General features: G+C 50.4%; 1 protein-coding gene across 6 annotated transcripts in view; it reads right to left on the minus strand.

Annotated features, from left to right (window-relative positions):
* The window catches only part of LIMS1 (LIM zinc finger domain containing 1), an 82,294-nt gene that overhangs the window by 19,355 nt on the left and 46,537 nt on the right, over positions 1–16,402 (minus strand). Inside the window, exon 2 of one of the 6 annotated variants that reach the window (XM_044925957.2) lies at positions 3,963–4,021. The exons of 3 other annotated variants lie outside the window; for them this stretch is intronic. In XM_044925957.2, coding sequence (XP_044781892.1) covers positions 3,963–3,967 — 5 coding nt within the window. In that variant the 5' untranslated portion in view covers positions 3,968–4,021. Of the gene's footprint in view, positions 1–3,962; positions 4,022–12,437; positions 12,587–16,402 lie in introns of those variants that run through there. 2 more of the 6 variants (XM_044925953.2, XM_006054819.4) reach the window with 2 other exon arrangements.

Genomic DNA, 16,402 nt, shown 5'->3' on the forward strand with positions numbered 1-16,402 from the left:
CCCTATTTTCCAGATTCTTCTCCCATAAGGTAATTACACAGCACTGAGCAGAGCGCCTGGTGCTACATGGCAGGTCCTCATCTACATGGTTGGTAAACACCAAGTGGAACGTGCTGACCGACTGCCTGGGAAACGGACTCCGACATAGAAACGTGCAGGTCAATGCTCCCCCTTCTGTGGGTGCAGTCCCATGCTGATGTTACCCCAGCGCCTGGCAGGAGCTTCCAAGACCTCTGGCTCCAAGAGCCCCGTGTATTCAGCATGTGGGGACATCCTGATTAAATAACCACACGGCAGACTGACTGTGTTCACTGTTTCTCTGGGTGTGTGTGCATGTGTGCTCAGTCGTGTTAAACTCTTTGCAATCCCATGGACTGTAGCCTGCCGGCTTCTCTGTCCATGGGGCTTCCCAGGCAAGAACACTGGAGTGGGTTGCCATGCCCTCCTCAGGGGATCTTCCTGACCCAGGGATTGAACCCGGCCTCTGGCATCTCCTGCATTGGCAGGCGGGTTTTTGGTTTTTGTTTTTTGGGTTTTTTTGGGTTTTTTACCACTAGTTCACTTGGGAAGCCCTCACTGCATCTCTATTTCACTCAAATGGGAGATTCACTCTGATTTTCCTTTTCTACTAAAACAAAACAACTGTGACATGAAGTAAAGACATTGGTGCTGGCAGGTTCCTTCTCACGCCCCCGTTTCTGGCACAAACGCCCATTTCCTCCACAGGAGGACAGAGGTGAGGGTGGCCAGAGCACAGGATGCTGCTGCTCCCGTGATATTCTGCCCCTTGGTCAGAGTGCTCGCGGCTGCAGAGCAGAAGGAAGCCATGCAGCAGGAAGGGCCAGAGTGCAGAGCTCAGGTGCTCTCGTCCTCCACCAGGTGGAAGGGGGGCTGCACCCCTGTCACCTGCTGTGTAGGCCCAGCCCGGTGGGGGGAAGGGGGGAGGGAGGCATGAGAGGGGTCCTCACACGCGGGCCTGGGGATGCCACTCTGGCTCAAACAAGACTTACTTCCAAGTTTATACCTGTTTGTGGCCTATCAGGCATATATCATACACCTGCTTTAATTATTAGAGAAAAGGACACACTGACCAGAAGTGAAGAGCGTCCTTGTTAAAGTAAAGGTTAAACGCTGCCCTTCCAGGACGCCAGTGCTAGTCCTCAGACGATGACTCCCTCCCAGGGGCCAAGGCCACGTTGGCTCTGCACACGCTGGCCTGTTGTTTTTCAACCTTGAAGGAATGCGTCCCTGACGTGTTTAATGGTCTCTGTTCTGACAAAGAGAAAACTGTACTGAGACCCGGCTTCCCCGGAGCAGGTTCTCAGTCACCCGAGTGGCTGTCTTCTGGGTTACAGTCCACAGTTTGGCTCAGAAAGTCACAAGCTTCTCTCTATTCCTATTGTGGACTGTTTATTGATTATTTCCATCAACAGGAGCAAGAGGCACAATCTTTAACAGCAGAAAACTGGGGAATGATGGGCAGGTGGGCAGCCCCCTGGTGGGGACCCTGTGGGCTCTGGGGTGGGGGGCAGAGTGCATGGCTCTGTGGGGGGCTGGACTCCCCAACTCCAAACACATGCAGCTTATTACAGATGAGGGACAAGAGGCAGGGAAGACTCACTAAGTCTTGCCACACAGAGGCAGCCCACTGACACCTAATCTCTGCTCCTGTTCAAAACCACACCCACTTGTGTTTCCACGAGTGGGGAGGGCTGCTGACAGTCGCCTTGACTGGTGATGATAAAACACTCCCAGCTCTGCGGACACTGTCCAACAGGACAGAGACATATAGGCCCTTCCTCCCCAGCTTCCGGCCTTCCAGGCCTGCCCACGCCCAGTTCCTCCTGGAAGCTCCTCTGGGTTCTGGCCTGTGCTGGCTGACCTGTGTCTGGGAGCTGTGGAATTCGCGATGCCCTAAGCCTGCTCCTCCTGCAAAGGGGCCAGCCCGCACAGACACGCCTCCCAACCAGGCCCTTAGGCTCCCCCAGCTCCCAACCAGTGGGATCAGCTCTACCCATGTGAAGTCCCAGGGGACAGGACGGGCCAGCCAGTGGGCAGATATGTCCTTGCCCCAGGTCCCCCGGGATTGGGTGACTTCATCTAAGGGTCCCACCCACGACCTCAGCCTGGCTTCATGCCCTCAGTAACGAAACCCCCTGGACTGCCATAGTGCCTGGAATCTGCAAGCGGCTTCCAGGCCCCTCCCACTGCATCCCCATAGTCACTCAGAAGGGCAGGGTTTGGTTAACCTGAAGAACATGCTCAGAATTCCTCTTATAGGCTGGGCAGGTTTTCTTTGCGTGTTTAACGTCTTTCATGGGAAAATGCACCTGGAGCAGCCCCTCCACCCTCAGGTCACTTCTCTTGTCACTCATTCTGTGACCACAAACACACAGTCTCACCTCTAAATGTCCTTTTTAAGGGATCTACTGTGACCTGAGCAAAACACACAAACTCGAGAAGGTGTTGTGTTTCAAACACAGAAGGGCAGTATTTCGAGTGAGAGTGTTGACTTCAGGGAAAGCCGAGTTACGATGAACTCTTCTGCAGAGCGTCCAGAGCACCTTCACGACCAAGGTGGCTACGACCTGTTTGCCTTCTGGCTCTCAGCTAGGTTCTTATTTTAGTTCTGACTCAGCTGGGACGGCTCCCCTATCGCTGACCTTTGGTGGAGCTGGAGGAGGAAGCCAGCTGAGTTACTCTGACCATTTGTGACCCAGCTGACTGTGAGGCCAGCCTCCTCAACGAAAAACAGTGAGACGTTCACGACAAAGGACAGAAAGGAACATTTTGCTCAAGTCAAAACAACCCTTTCAAATTTTAATCTACATGTCTCTCTGCCAGTTGTTTTCTTTTAAACACAGGACATGTTTTCCTGTACATTCTAGCACATTAAGCAACATTTGAAAATACTGGACAAGAGGAAGTGGAGGAACTGAAATATCGTGTTTTCTGATAACTTTAAAAACTTTCATTAACTCCACACTTGGCGAGGGACCTGCTTCATCTATCATGCCCGAGATGCCCCTGAGGTACTGTTGGGGCACGTGAGGGCCGAGCAGGGTATCCAGTGCCAGCTAGCGTCTCTCCATGTCCCCCTCTTCCGATCCATGCAGCCCCCCTCGTCCTACAAGGCCCCCTACCCACTGGGTGAACTAGGTTTTTGCAGGCAGGTCGCAGGCTTAGGGAGGAAGCTCTCGGCCAGTCCCCAACTTTCCTCAGTGGGCACAAGTCTGTGCTGCTAGAGGAGTGGTGGTCACGCCAAACCTAACCGAACCTGACCTGCTCTGACTGCAGGCAGGCCCGCCCACTCCTCGAGAGCACCCCTTGGGGCTCTGTTCCAAATCTGGGCACTGGGCCATGGAGATGCCACTCAGCCTGCTGCCCCTTCTTCCTGGCCCCGCCCCCAGTGGGCGTCCTGGGTGGGCAGGGCTGCTCCTCCCGGCCTCCTGCAGCCCCTCTCATCTGAGCCCTTAAGAGTCAGTGACCCATCTTTACAGTGAGCCTTCCTTATTCTGACCTCCCTGTGGATCCTCTCTCCACTGGACCCAACTCACTGCTTGAGGTTGCACTCAGACCTGGATCCAGACAAACACCTACACCTGTGTGTGATGCTGGGCAGGGAAGGGGGCACATGGTAAAATCACCAGGATCCAGGGAGCCTCCCACCTGTGTCCCCCTGAGCCCGGGGAGGGGTCCCTCTGCCCCTCCCACCCACAAACTCTCAGGAAGCTGTGGAAGGGAGGCCTGTGCAGGGGAAGCACAGGACTCAGGAGGCTGAGTGGTGCCCTGCGGTGTCTTCCACATTTATGACTTAAATGATATAAAAGGGACGTGAGTCTTCCTGACTCTGGGGCCCTAATCCTCTTGTTAACAGAGCTGATGCCAGGGTGGCATACACCTGCCTGTCCCCAGTCCACACCAAGCACAGCAAAGCACAAACCAGAACCATCTCTACTTACTGCATAAATGAGAGCAGAGATGCCACCAGAACTGTCCTGGCCCAGGACACATGACTGAGCTGAGAAAAGAGAAAGAACAAAATGACCAAGCTTTCAAAGAGCTCAGTCTACCAGGAAAGCCAGTTGGAAGATGCATGCTGAGAATGGTGCCAACAAATCCCCCCTCTGGTGCCACAAACACTCCCGCCAAGCTCTCTGACCAGGAGACCCTGACTTCTAAGTGTCCAGTTTCATAGGAATCCTGCTCGGCAGCTGAGCCAGAACCCCCACCTCCATCAGATCCTCGAATCCCTCCCCCCACCTCCATCAGATTCTCTGCATCTGATTGGTTCCTCTCCCCATCCCCCAAATCCCCATCCCAGGTGATGTCCAAAGCCCTAGCTTGTCTTCAGCAGGAATCCCGTGAGGTTGGTTTGGCTCAATCCCTCCCCCACTACACCGCCCAGCCCCATCGTCCCTCTCAGTAATTCTCCATCGCTGACCAACCCCCGCGTGCGCCTTGGCTGTAAACCCCTACTTTCCTTGTGAGACTCGGAGCTAACCGAACATCTCGGCCCTGCTGCAGGTTCCCCACATTCATCCCAATGGTCCTTCCAGTTCCCTGACAGTACCCACATCTGTGTGCCACCACCCCACCACAGCTCCAGTGAAAACAGGTCAGCAGAGTGGTAACTGGTCATTTCTGGGATTGGGCTATGAAGCGCTGTAACTCTCGTCCCCTCTCTGGGGCCACTCACACCCCATCCCCTTCCAGCCTTAGGAAGAGGCAGATTCCCAGACCCTCAGCACAGGCGCTGGCCCACAGGAGATGGGAGATGATCACAATGGTGACTGCAGGCCTGCCAGCAGCAAATCCTGCCCACAGGTCAGATCTGGCTGCCCGGCTACTTTTGTAAATACAGTTCACCAACACCTTGATTCACATATTCCAAGCCTGCACTCACACACTATGACAGAGAGCTGAGTAGCTGAGACACAGACAGCTCACAAAGCCTGAGATATTTATCACTGGCTCTTAACAAAAAGTCTGCCAGCTCCCATTGCTGCTAAGTGCTGGGTAATTTGTTTCTCATAGAAGATAATTAACGCACTTGCTCCTGCAGCGTCTTGGGCCTTTCTCTAACAACATGCGCTCTCTTAAGTATCTCTCTCTCTGCTTTCCACGCACACTAACTTCTCTGCTAGCAGACAATGAGTATTTCAACCAGCTTCCCCACTCACATCGCTGGCACGTGGCAGGACCTTAACGACGCAGACAGAACCACCAACGTCTAGTGCAGAAAACCCACAACCTGACCGTATATTCTTTAAATACAGCACAATATTAAATGAAGAAGAGCCCAGACTACAATTTGTGCCGAATAGAAATTACTTCCAGCTAAATCACTTACAAGGCATTTCTTGACTGCCACACAAAGAATGGTTCCAGATCTAGGAAAATTTTTGATCTTTTTTGGTTATACTTTTATAAAACCTCACTGTCTAAAATACCTGTGGCTCAGTGGTAAAGAATCCGCCTGCCAATGCAGGAGACTTGGGTTCTACCCCTGGGTTAGGAAGATCCTCTGGAGTAGGAAATGGCAACCCACTTCAGTATTCTTGCCTGGAAGATCCCCTGGACAGAGGAGCCTGAGGGGCTACAGTCCATGGAGTTGCAGAGTCAGACATGACTTAGCAACTAAATAACAAAACATCAGTTGATCTCCAACCCTGCCTAGATTCAGTTCAGTTCAGTTCAGTTGCTCAGTCGTGTCCGACTCTTTGCAACCCCATGAATCGCAGCACGCCAGGCCTCCCTGTCCATCACCAACTCCTGGAGTCCATCCAAACCCATGTCCATTGAGTCGGTGATGCCATCCAACCATCTTATCCTCTTTCGTCCCCTTCTCCTCCTGCCCTCAATCTTTCCCAGCATCAGGGTCTTTTCAAATGAGTCAGCTCTCTGCATCAGGTGGCCAAAGTATTAGAGTTTCAGCTTCAACATCAGTCCTTCCAATGAACACCCAGGACTGATCTCCTTTAGAATGGACTGGTTGGATCTCCTTGCAGTCCAAGGGACTCTCAAGAGTCTTCTCCAATACCACAGTTCAAAAGCATCAATTCTTTGGCGCTCAACTTTCTTTATAGTCCAACTCTCACATCCATACATGACCACTGGAAAAACCATAGCCTTGACTAGACGGACCTTTGTTGACAAAGTAATGTCTCTGCTTTTGAATATGCTATCTAGGTTGGTCATAACTTTTCTTCCAAGCCTAGATTACTGACATTAGTTTTCACCATGAAACAAAGAATATGTTTTTTTGCACCTGGAAATGTTACTGAAATTTTCTAGAGAGACACTTTTTTGTTTTGTTTTGCCACACCGGGGGCCTGCAGGATCTTTGTTCCTCAACCAGGGATGGAACCTAAGCCCCTGGCAGTGGAAGCGCAGTCTGAATCACTCTTGGGGATCCAGTGGTTAGGACTCAGAGCTTTCACTGCTGAGGGCTTGAGTTCAACCACTGGGCACAAGCTGCGAGGTGAAGCAAATAAAACAAAATTTGTAAACCACTGCAGAATATCAGTTTTGCCCCAACAACTTCTCTGTGCTAGAGCTACGAACTAAAGCTGGCAGCAGAGACTCTCAGAGGCCAGCACACACTCTCTGTGCTCTGATTCCGGGTTGGGTCCCAGCTCTGGCTCCCCCCACACAGATGCTGGGGCAGGAGGACAATATTCAGGCAAGATAAAAAGCAGGATATTCTCCTAGTGTTTAGTTTTAATTTTAAGCGATACATTCATTATGACACAAAAATGTCCTGTGCGCGTGCGTGCGTGCGTGCTAAGTTGCTTCAAGTTGTGTTCGACTCTGCGATCCTACGGATGGTAGCCTGCCAGGCTCCTCTGTCCATGGGATTTTCCAGGCAAGAATCCTGGAGTGGGTTGCCATGCCCTCCTCCAGGGGATCTTCCCCCCAAAATGTCATATTTTTTAGCTTTTAAAATCTATTTTCTCTGGCAAATCTCTATGAATTATCAATGAGGCAGAAAAATTCCGTTTTGTTTCAACAGGCATTACAGGACGTTACCCTTGGTAAATTTTTAACTTTTAAGATATGATCAGGTGTATTCTGACTGTCAGGTAAGAAATCTTAGCCTAAACCTGAGAGAGGCCTAAGTGAGTAGTCAAGAGTTCACACTCTGAACACTCGGTTCCCAAAGCGCCAACCATGGGTCTTCTAGGCCCTTCCTTCTCTGTGAACAGTGCAGCACCCTGTGAGAACCCCTCACAGCCAGAAAAGCTGGGAACTGTGAGAGAGGCCAAGCTGGTATAAAGATTCATTATTCTATATTTAAATCGAAATTATTTATTAATAATCTTACCCACTCTGTGTTTGGGAAATATTTCATAAATAGAACAGAAAAAGCAAAAACTTTATATAAATAAAAAGATGAATAAACTATCAAAATTAAAAAAAGAAAAAAAACACCTCAGGGCTTCCCTGGTTGCTCAATGGTAAAGAATCTGTCTGCCAATGCAGGAGACACAGGTTCGTTCCCTAATCTAGAAGATGCCACATGCAGTCCCACATGCAACTAAGCCCATGCACCACAACTACTGAGCCAGGGCGCTGCAGTTCCTAGGGCCTGTGCTCTGCAACCAGAGAAACCAGGGCAGAGAGAAGCCCCAAACCGCAAGTAGAGAGTAGCCGCCAATCTCCACAACTAGAGGAAAACCCGCGCAGCAACAAGGACCCGGCACAGCCAAAAATAAATAAGTAAAATTATTTTAAAAAATCCTTTTGCTTTTCAAAAACATTTATAAAAATAAGAAGACAAGTCACAGACTGGGAGGAGATTTTTGTAAAATAGGTATCTGACAATATCTGACCTGTATCTGGAATACATAAAGCACTGTTTCAACTGAATACTGTAAGAAATAACACAGTGAAAAATGGGCAAAACCTGAACGGTAATTTTGCCAAAAAAGATACAGGATATCTTGTATAAATAACACAAGAAACAACACTCAACTTCACAAATGTTAAGAGAAATGCAAGGAGACGTCAGTACATGCTCCAGAAAGGCTAAAAGTTGAGGCCCCAGACCTCACCAAGTTTGGGGGAGGATGCGGAGAGAATGGATTCCTGGAACACCGCTGGAGGGATTACAAAATGGTACAGCCTCTTTGGAGAACAGTTTAGCCATTTCTCAAAAAATTAAGTGTGTTCCCACCAAACAACCCCGCCTTTCCCTGCAATTGAAAGGAAAGCACAGAACTTGTATGTGAACATTCATGCAAATATCATTTGAAACGGCCAAGACCTGGACACCACTCAACCCTCAACCAATAAATGCAGTAAATCTATAAGTGGACAACGGCTTAGCAGTCCCGAATGATCCCGAATCAGGCACCGTGGACTTGTCTCAAAACAATGATGCTGAGTTAAAAGAGCCAAAAGAAAACAGAGGGTACATGATTGAATGGTTCTATTTATACACAACCCTAGAAGATGAAAACGCAGCCAGAGTGACCACATTGGCCAAGACTCCTAAGGGAAGCAGGAGGGTCACCGACGCAGGCTGGGACTTAGGGACTTGCATGACCTTGACGGTGGTACTTCTCAAAACTGATCCAGCCACACATTAAACTGTGTATCTACTGAGCTCATTCGTTTCATGTCAACAAAGCTGTTTCTAAAAAACTGCACACTGGGATGATCTTTACTATTTGGGAAAAAACACTGCTATGGGTGGGATTCTGCCCCCTAAAGGACGTGCAGACGTCCTGACCCTGGTACCTGGGAATGTGACCTTACTGGAAATGGAGTGTCTGCCAACTTAACTAAGGCACAAGTTGAGGGTGCACTGGAACAGGCAGGTGTGACACCCACATGTCTGGTGCCCTTACAAGGGGAGGAAAGATGGAAAAGACAGAGAGGAAGATGCCACATGAGGCACAGCCACATGGTGACACAGCCACAGGGGGAACACAGCCATGGGGGAGTGGACGCAGCCATGGAAAGGGACACACAGTCACAGGAAGACACACAGCCACAGGGAACACAGCCATGGGGGGGTGGACACAGCCACAGAAAGGGACACAGCCACGGGAAAACGCACAGCCACAGGGAACACAGCCATGGGGGGAACACAGCCATGGGGGGGTGGACACAGCCACAGAAAGGGACACAGCCACGGGAAAACGCACAGCCACAGGGAACACAGCCATGGGGGGAACACAGCCATGGGGGGTGGACACAGCCACAGAAAGGGACACAGCCACGGGAAGATGCACAGCCACAGGGAACACAGCCATGGGGGGTGGACACAGCCACAGAAAGGGACACAGCCACAGGGAACACAGCCATGGGGGGAACACAGCCATGCGGGGGTGGACAAAGCCATAGAAAGGGACACAGCCATGGGAAGATGCACAGCCACAGGGAACACAGCCATGGGGGACACACAGTCGTGGGGGACACACAGCCACAGGAAGACACACAGCCACGGGGGGATGCACAGCCATGGGGGGAACACAGCCACGGGAAGACACACAGTTATGGGGGACACAGCCACGGGGCAGACACAGCCATAGGGGACACACAGCCAAGGGAGGACACACAGCTATGGGATGACATAGCCACAGGGGGGACAGCCACGGGAGGACACAGCCATGCAATGAGAGGCCAGGGTGGGGTGATGCCCAACAAATCAGACACTCTGAAAGACCCCCTGAAGCTGTTGGGGGAGCTGCCAGGCTGATTTCTGACCCCGAGTCTCCACAGAATCACATATTTCTGCATCTGAAGCCTCCCTGGCTGTGTGGTACTTGTTATTGCAGTTCTAAGAAGCTGATGGGACCACTGTTCTGTATGAATGTGAGACATACTTCATGATTATTTCTAAAAGTAGATTTTACATAAGAACATTTGTGTCTAAAGTGGATACCGGCAGTGTTTCTCAGGAAAGCCTTTCACAAGCTTCTGTTCTAAACAGTTTCAGTTTGAGGTAGGAAGAACTTTCATGACTCTCGTGTGCTCTTTAGACACATGTGTCCTGTTGCAGAGCACAGTCTTCAGTTCCAACTCAAAAGGAAAACGTCTTCTGGCAGTGAACAGAGCCAGGCTAGTCTCTGGTGGTTTTTCTGCCCGAATCCATGATCATGCCAAGAAAACAACAGGTGTGTGGGGGTCAGAGTTAGCGTGGTTTTATGCAACTCTGAGGTGCCTGGTGTCACAGGTGCTCAGTCCAACAGCAGCTCATGGGAGGAACACTTGCAGGTGACCCTCTGGGACCCAGACCCTGGTATCCCAGGGTGGCACAGCCTTGACTCTGCACAGAGTAGGTGCTCATCCCCGGTGTCCCTGGGCAGCCCAATCTCAACTCAGCGCACAGTAGGCACTCATCCCTGGTGTCAGGGTGGCCCAGCTTCGACCCAGCACACAGTAGGCATTCATCCCCAGTGTCTTGATTTGGCGCACAAGGAGACACAGGATGAGTGTCAGCTGAGTGAGTAGCCCACACGGGGCAACATTCACACGACAATACCACCTCCTGCTAAGCCAGTGGCGAGGGTTTAACACTGAATAACGGTAGTGATCTTTATCCTTGTTTTAAAGAGGAGCCTCTTGAGGTTCATCTAGGTTTCCTGACCCAGCAGCCTGAACTGGGCGTGTCTAACCTCAAAGTCAGCCCTCCCACCCCTATTATCCGAGGAGCATGACTTGATACTACACACAGACTTCCGAGGTGAAAACCCTGCCTCTCTAAATCGATAGAGGACTTTTTCCTGGCTAAGCTCGCAGTCCTAAAATACACAGTCACTTCCCTGCACCTGGGGACAAAGAAATGGCAGAAGCCCAAATCCCTTCTTATCACCAGGGGACGACAAAGCAGAATCAACAGAAACACGACCCCTCAACCCAAGGCAACAAGCAATACACCTTAAGACTGATTCTTCTTCCGGTAATGTAAACTCCAGACAAAAGAAAATAATCGCATTGTTTCAAAGGCCTCTATGACTACACAGGTAACCAGCCCCTCTGACATGTAGGTAGGCTCATTCATGGGGACTCTGGCAACTGTGAAAATAAATAAAAGATGGCTGGTCTCAAATGTTGTTTTATATAACTTTTTTAAAAAGTAAATTCTTTAGGATCTCAAATCTGAAATTAAACTATTTTTGGTAAGTTTTTGCTCTCAGAGCAAGAATAGATTGGAGTTCATTTCAGTGGTCGTGATTACCTGCCTCTCTGGTCAAGCATGATGCGTTCAACATTCCCACGAAACCTCATCCTTATCCCTGGTAGTCCTGTGGTTAAGACTCTGCACTTCCACTGCAGGGGCCACGGTTCAACCCCTGGTCAAGGAACTGAGATCCCACAAGTTGCATGGCACAGACAATAAGAACAAAAAATCTGTTTAATCCAGTCAGTTCAAAGTTAAGACGACTGAATGCAGCTAAGAGACACACGAAGTCATAGTGAAAAAAATCCAAATAATGTTGGTGTCAACACCGGGCTTCCCTGGTGGCTCAGTGATAATCTGCCTGCAATGCGGGAGACATGGGGTCTATACCTGAGTCAGGAAGATCTCCTAGAGAAAAAAACGGCAACCCCCTCCAGTATTCTTGCCTGGAGACTTCCATGGACAGAGGAGCCTGGCGGGCTATAGTTCATGGGGTCACAGAGTTGGACACCACTGAGCGACTTAATGCTGCAGCTCTCTTCAAATGCAGACAAGAGTGGACAATTTTCAAATAAACGTTTCCCTCCCAAAGTACAATTATTGTGGTAAATTTGTAGACAAATCTAATATGTTTAAAGAGCTTCCTTGTCAATTTTTTTCCTTTAAATAAACTCTAAAAATAAATTCATAGGAGAAAGAGCAATAGTATATAATGTATTTATTCCTCCCACATCTAAGTGGAAAAATCAAATGCATGAACAGAGGGTCCACAAACACTCTGATGTGCTGCCCAGCATAGGTGTCAGGAGCAGGGTTCCCTCAGACAAAGCCGCTACCCCTCACAGAGAACACAGCAGTTTAACCCATAGCTTAATGTGGCAGGGGCTTTTCAAAACCTAAAACCTAAGAAAGAAATTCAGTAGGGGCAACAAAAACTAAAAATGTGTTGTCTGAGACAAGTTATGGAAATAGAAAACTCCTAAGCTCCCCAGTTACAAAGGTCTGGGAGTTTGTGATGTCCTTCCTTCCCTTCCAGGTACATTCAGAAGTTGCTCTGCCTTCCTATGTGAAATCCATTTCAGTAACAAAGAACCTTCGAAGCCACCCCGACCCCAACCAAGACACCATCCACAAACCTCACCCCTAAAGAGCAGAGAAAAACCCCTCTGAAACGCGTCCTAAGAAGCCAAAGGGATGCATGTCTCCACCGTCCGCAGCTCTACCATTACTGGTAGAGGACTCAGGACTGAGAGAGACCCGCGGAGCTCAGGCTGCCCATCCCCTTTCTCGCGGCTCCACTCACCTGAGCACCTCCTCCCGCTGCCCCGGGAGCCGCAGGCTGTCCGGCCGGTCCCTCCGCCGGCGGTAGAGCCCCGACTGCGAGAGCTCTTTCAGCTGTAAGGCCGTCATGCTCCCGACCCTCCAGGGCCCGCCCCCGACCCCCCGATCGCGACCTTCGGAGCCCGGCACGGACGGAGACTGTCCTGTCCCACGCGCACACCTGGCCCAGGGAGAGGCCTGGGGCGGTGGCGCCCTGCCCGGCGCTTCCTGCTTCCCCGACGCACCCCTTCCCTGGGCCGGGCTTATCTCCGCCTGCACCTGGGGGCGGGCGGAGGGGACCTGGTGCTCACGTGTTGACCAACAGGCAAAGCCTGGCGGCGGTGAGCCATCACACCGGCGCCGGCATGAATCCTACCAGCATCGTTCTGATCAAAACCGGCTGAAAAGTCCCTGAAAGGTAGCGACTAGAGGAGGGGCCTGCCTTGTTCTATTTGCCAGGAAACCCACCAACACTTCACAGGCAGCTGCCGGTGTCAAGAAGTGCCTGGTCATCAGGAGCTCATAGGGACATTTTCCTTAAAAAAAAAAAAAGCCCAGTTCTCAAGGCATCAGCTAGTTCCTCCCTCTCCACTGAGCTCTAAATCCTCTTTAGAAAGGAAGGAAGTGCCTTCTTTCCTCCCCCATTAAATGTTACTCAAAAATTCATAACTGAAAGGAAAGTGGTTTCTTCTACCAACCCCCATCCGGGGATTGTCTCAACCTAGGATCGCCTGGGGTCCTTTCACCTGAGATGCCCAATGTCTACCCAGAACTGTCCTGGGTGCCCAAGAGCCCTGCATGTTTGATCCCAAGTAAGGAGGGTAGGTCTGGTTCCTGGGGTGAAGAGTGTAGGTGGGTGTCTGCAGAATGGGGGACAGACAATAGGGACACGTCCTTGTCACCCGGCCTCACAGGATGCCAGCAAGACAGCAGGCAGCTCTGACTCAGCCTCTTCTCAGGACAGGCCACTCTTGCTCTCGGCCAGCAGCCTGGCTTTGTGGTTCCGGCAATTTCTGTCTGTGTCAGCATCTTCCTGCCAGGATCTCCTCCAGGCTGAGAGCAGAATGGCTCTGAAAGTTCTTTTCACTCCAAGAGTTAAAGAGTTAACATACTCCCCTCTCTAGGACATGTACTGTGAATCCAAGTATTGGGGCATCCCATGGAAGAAGGGTCTCTTGGTCTCCCTCCTTCACTCAGCACTGCAGCCCTGGCTCCCCTGGGGCTGCGACCCTGATCCCACCGCCCACTAGAAACATGACTTTCTACAGCTGCCATCAAAATGCAATATCCGGTTTTAAAGAAGATGCATTGGGGAAATTAGTAATTGTTGTGTGTGTGTTAGTCACTCAGTCGTGTCCGACTGTTTGCGACTTCATGGACTGTAGCCCACTAGGCTTTTCTGTCCATGGGATTCTCAAGGCAAGAACAGTGGAGTGGGTTGCTATTCCCTTCTCCAGGGGATCTTCCAGGCCCAGGGATCAAACCCGGGTCTCCCACACTGCAGGCAGATTCTTCACGGTCTGAGCCACCAGGGAAGCCCAAGTAATATTGTTACCACTCTAGATTTAATTAGTGATGAAAGGTAAAAGCAATGAAGTGACAGGTGTTGCCTTCCCTCTCTCTGGGAGGGGACACAAAACTGGTGCTGGGAGCCTTGGCATTGGGCAGAGCAGCAGAAGACGGCTGTATACCTCCTGGACTTTCACTGTCCCGCTTATTCAAAATAAATGCGAGAAATATAGAAGATTTACACATACCTTTCGTACAAAGCTCTAGAATCCTACTGAGACCCCCCCCAAAAAAAATACAGAAAAGTTGAAAGTTTACAGTAATAGAAACCTCAAATCAGGATTCCTAAAGTGTCTAATTCTTATAGTTTTTGTCATGACTGGTGAAAAACGCAGAGAAAAAAAAAATCTTTTTTTTTTTTTTTTACTCTAAGCATCAAAACAGGTAAGACACCTAATGAATAAAACACAATTACTTGTGGCCACTGCAGACACAGAAACCTCAACATAGGACTATAACATAGTTATATGGATATGTCCTATAACACAGGACATAATGTATCTATAAGAAAATGTAAATAAGAGAGCTTGATTTTGTTTTTTGTTCATGGTGTTTTTTTTTTTTTAAACTTTTTATTTTGTATTGGGGTATAGCCAGTTATTAACGTTGTGATAGTTTCATGTGAACAGCGAAGGGACTCAGCCATACATATACATGTATCCATTCTCCCCCAAACTCCCCTCCATGCAGGCTGGCACATAACATTAGGCAGAGTTCCCTGTGCTGTCCTTGTTGGTTATCCATTTCAAATACAGCAGTGTGCACATGTCCATCCCAAATTCCCTAACTGTCCCTTCTCTCCTCCTTAACCATAAGTCGGTTCTCTAAGTCTGAGTGTCTCTGTTAAGACAGCTTGATTTCTAAGAGACCTTCTAAAGGTTCTAGGCGGCCCGCTGACAAGGAAAAAGGGCTTGGAAACTAGTAAGCTGACGAGACAGGAAACACCTACTGTGTAGGACGAATCCTGTAGGTGATGAGTCTAAGGTTAAAAGGATGTGAACAGGAAAAAAAAGAACAAACCGAAACAATTCATGGCCTTTGACTTTTAAAATAGCTGTGCTGACAGACTGAAATTTCAGTAAACCGATGCTAATATATGCTGCTGCTAAGTCGCTTCAGTCGTGTCCGACTGTGCGACCCCATACACGGCAGCCCACCAGGCTCCCCTGTCCCTGGGATTCTCCAGGCAAGAACACTGGAGTGGGTTGCCATTTCCTTCTCCAATGCATGAAAGTGAAAAGGGAAAGTGAAGTCGCTCAGTCGTGTCCGACTCTTTGCGACCCCATGGACTGCAGCCCACCAGGCTCCTCCATCCATGGGATTCTCCAGGCAAGAGTACTCGAGTGGGGTGCCATCGCCTTCTCCTACCAACTGGGTAAAATTAAATCCCGAGGTTTTGGGCAAAGGTCTTTTAACCACTGTCATTTTACTGACAACAGACTGAGACAGACAGAGCTGTCCCTCTGGCCCAAGTTCACTGGGAGTTGCTGTGCGGGGTGTGCAGCTGGGGTGACCTACCCCCAGCAAAGTTTTCTGCGTGGAGAGAGGGAGGGGGAGTGCACAAGAGGGCAGCGACAAGGACATCTCACGTCCCGGTTCCTTCCTTTCAAGCTTTTCCACAGAAAGTTGTCAACTGAGCCTGGGTGGAGATCAGGGCTATTTAAAAATAGTTTTAAATTTCAAAGGACTGTCTAAGCATCTGGTACTGAGGGAGGCCATGTGGGTGTCTACATGGGAAGTTCATTTCTCAGGGTAGGGCAGTGCTCCCACCTGATGAAGCTCCCGGGCTCCCCGCCCCCACCTTTACTGCCCATCAGCTGCCAAGGAGCTGAAGGTTCACAAACACACCACGGAGGGGCACCTCCCAACTCCCACCACAGGGGCGGCTGCTCTGTGAACCTGCCCGCCTGCCCACCGGGCTCTCCTGGGACCTGATGGCTCTGCCAGTTTATTCTCTTGGATGAAATGACTATACAGGAAGGTCCAGGGAGCATCGCACCAGGCCTTGCTCTGCAGGTTGACCTCTGACCCTGGGACCCACCTTTCGGGGGTCATGGACCATCTGTGAGTCTGATAAAGGTCAGTGAGCCTCAGCAATGACTGTGAGCACAACACTGCCTCCACCTCAGGGCATGGGCAGGGGACTTACAGGGACCCCCCCCCGCCAAAGGCAGGGGGAGCCCTGAGCTCAACTGCGGCCAGACTCCAGTTCAGGGGAGTCGCTGCTGTCCTCCTCAACTTCTCCCCACCTCCCAGCTCATCTCTGCCTCTGGCCTCACCCTCCTCTCTGTCCTCCACATTTGCAGGATGTCTTCCCAAACATAAACTCAAAGGTCGTGGAAAACCCTGCAGTGCCCCCTACCCCAGCCAATCCCCCGC

The sequence above is a fragment of the Bubalus bubalis genome, chromosome 12, assembly GCF_019923935.1.
Source record: "Bubalus bubalis isolate 160015118507 breed Murrah chromosome 12, NDDB_SH_1, whole genome shotgun sequence".
NCBI classification, from domain to species: Eukaryota; Metazoa; Chordata; class Mammalia; order Artiodactyla; family Bovidae; genus Bubalus; species Bubalus bubalis.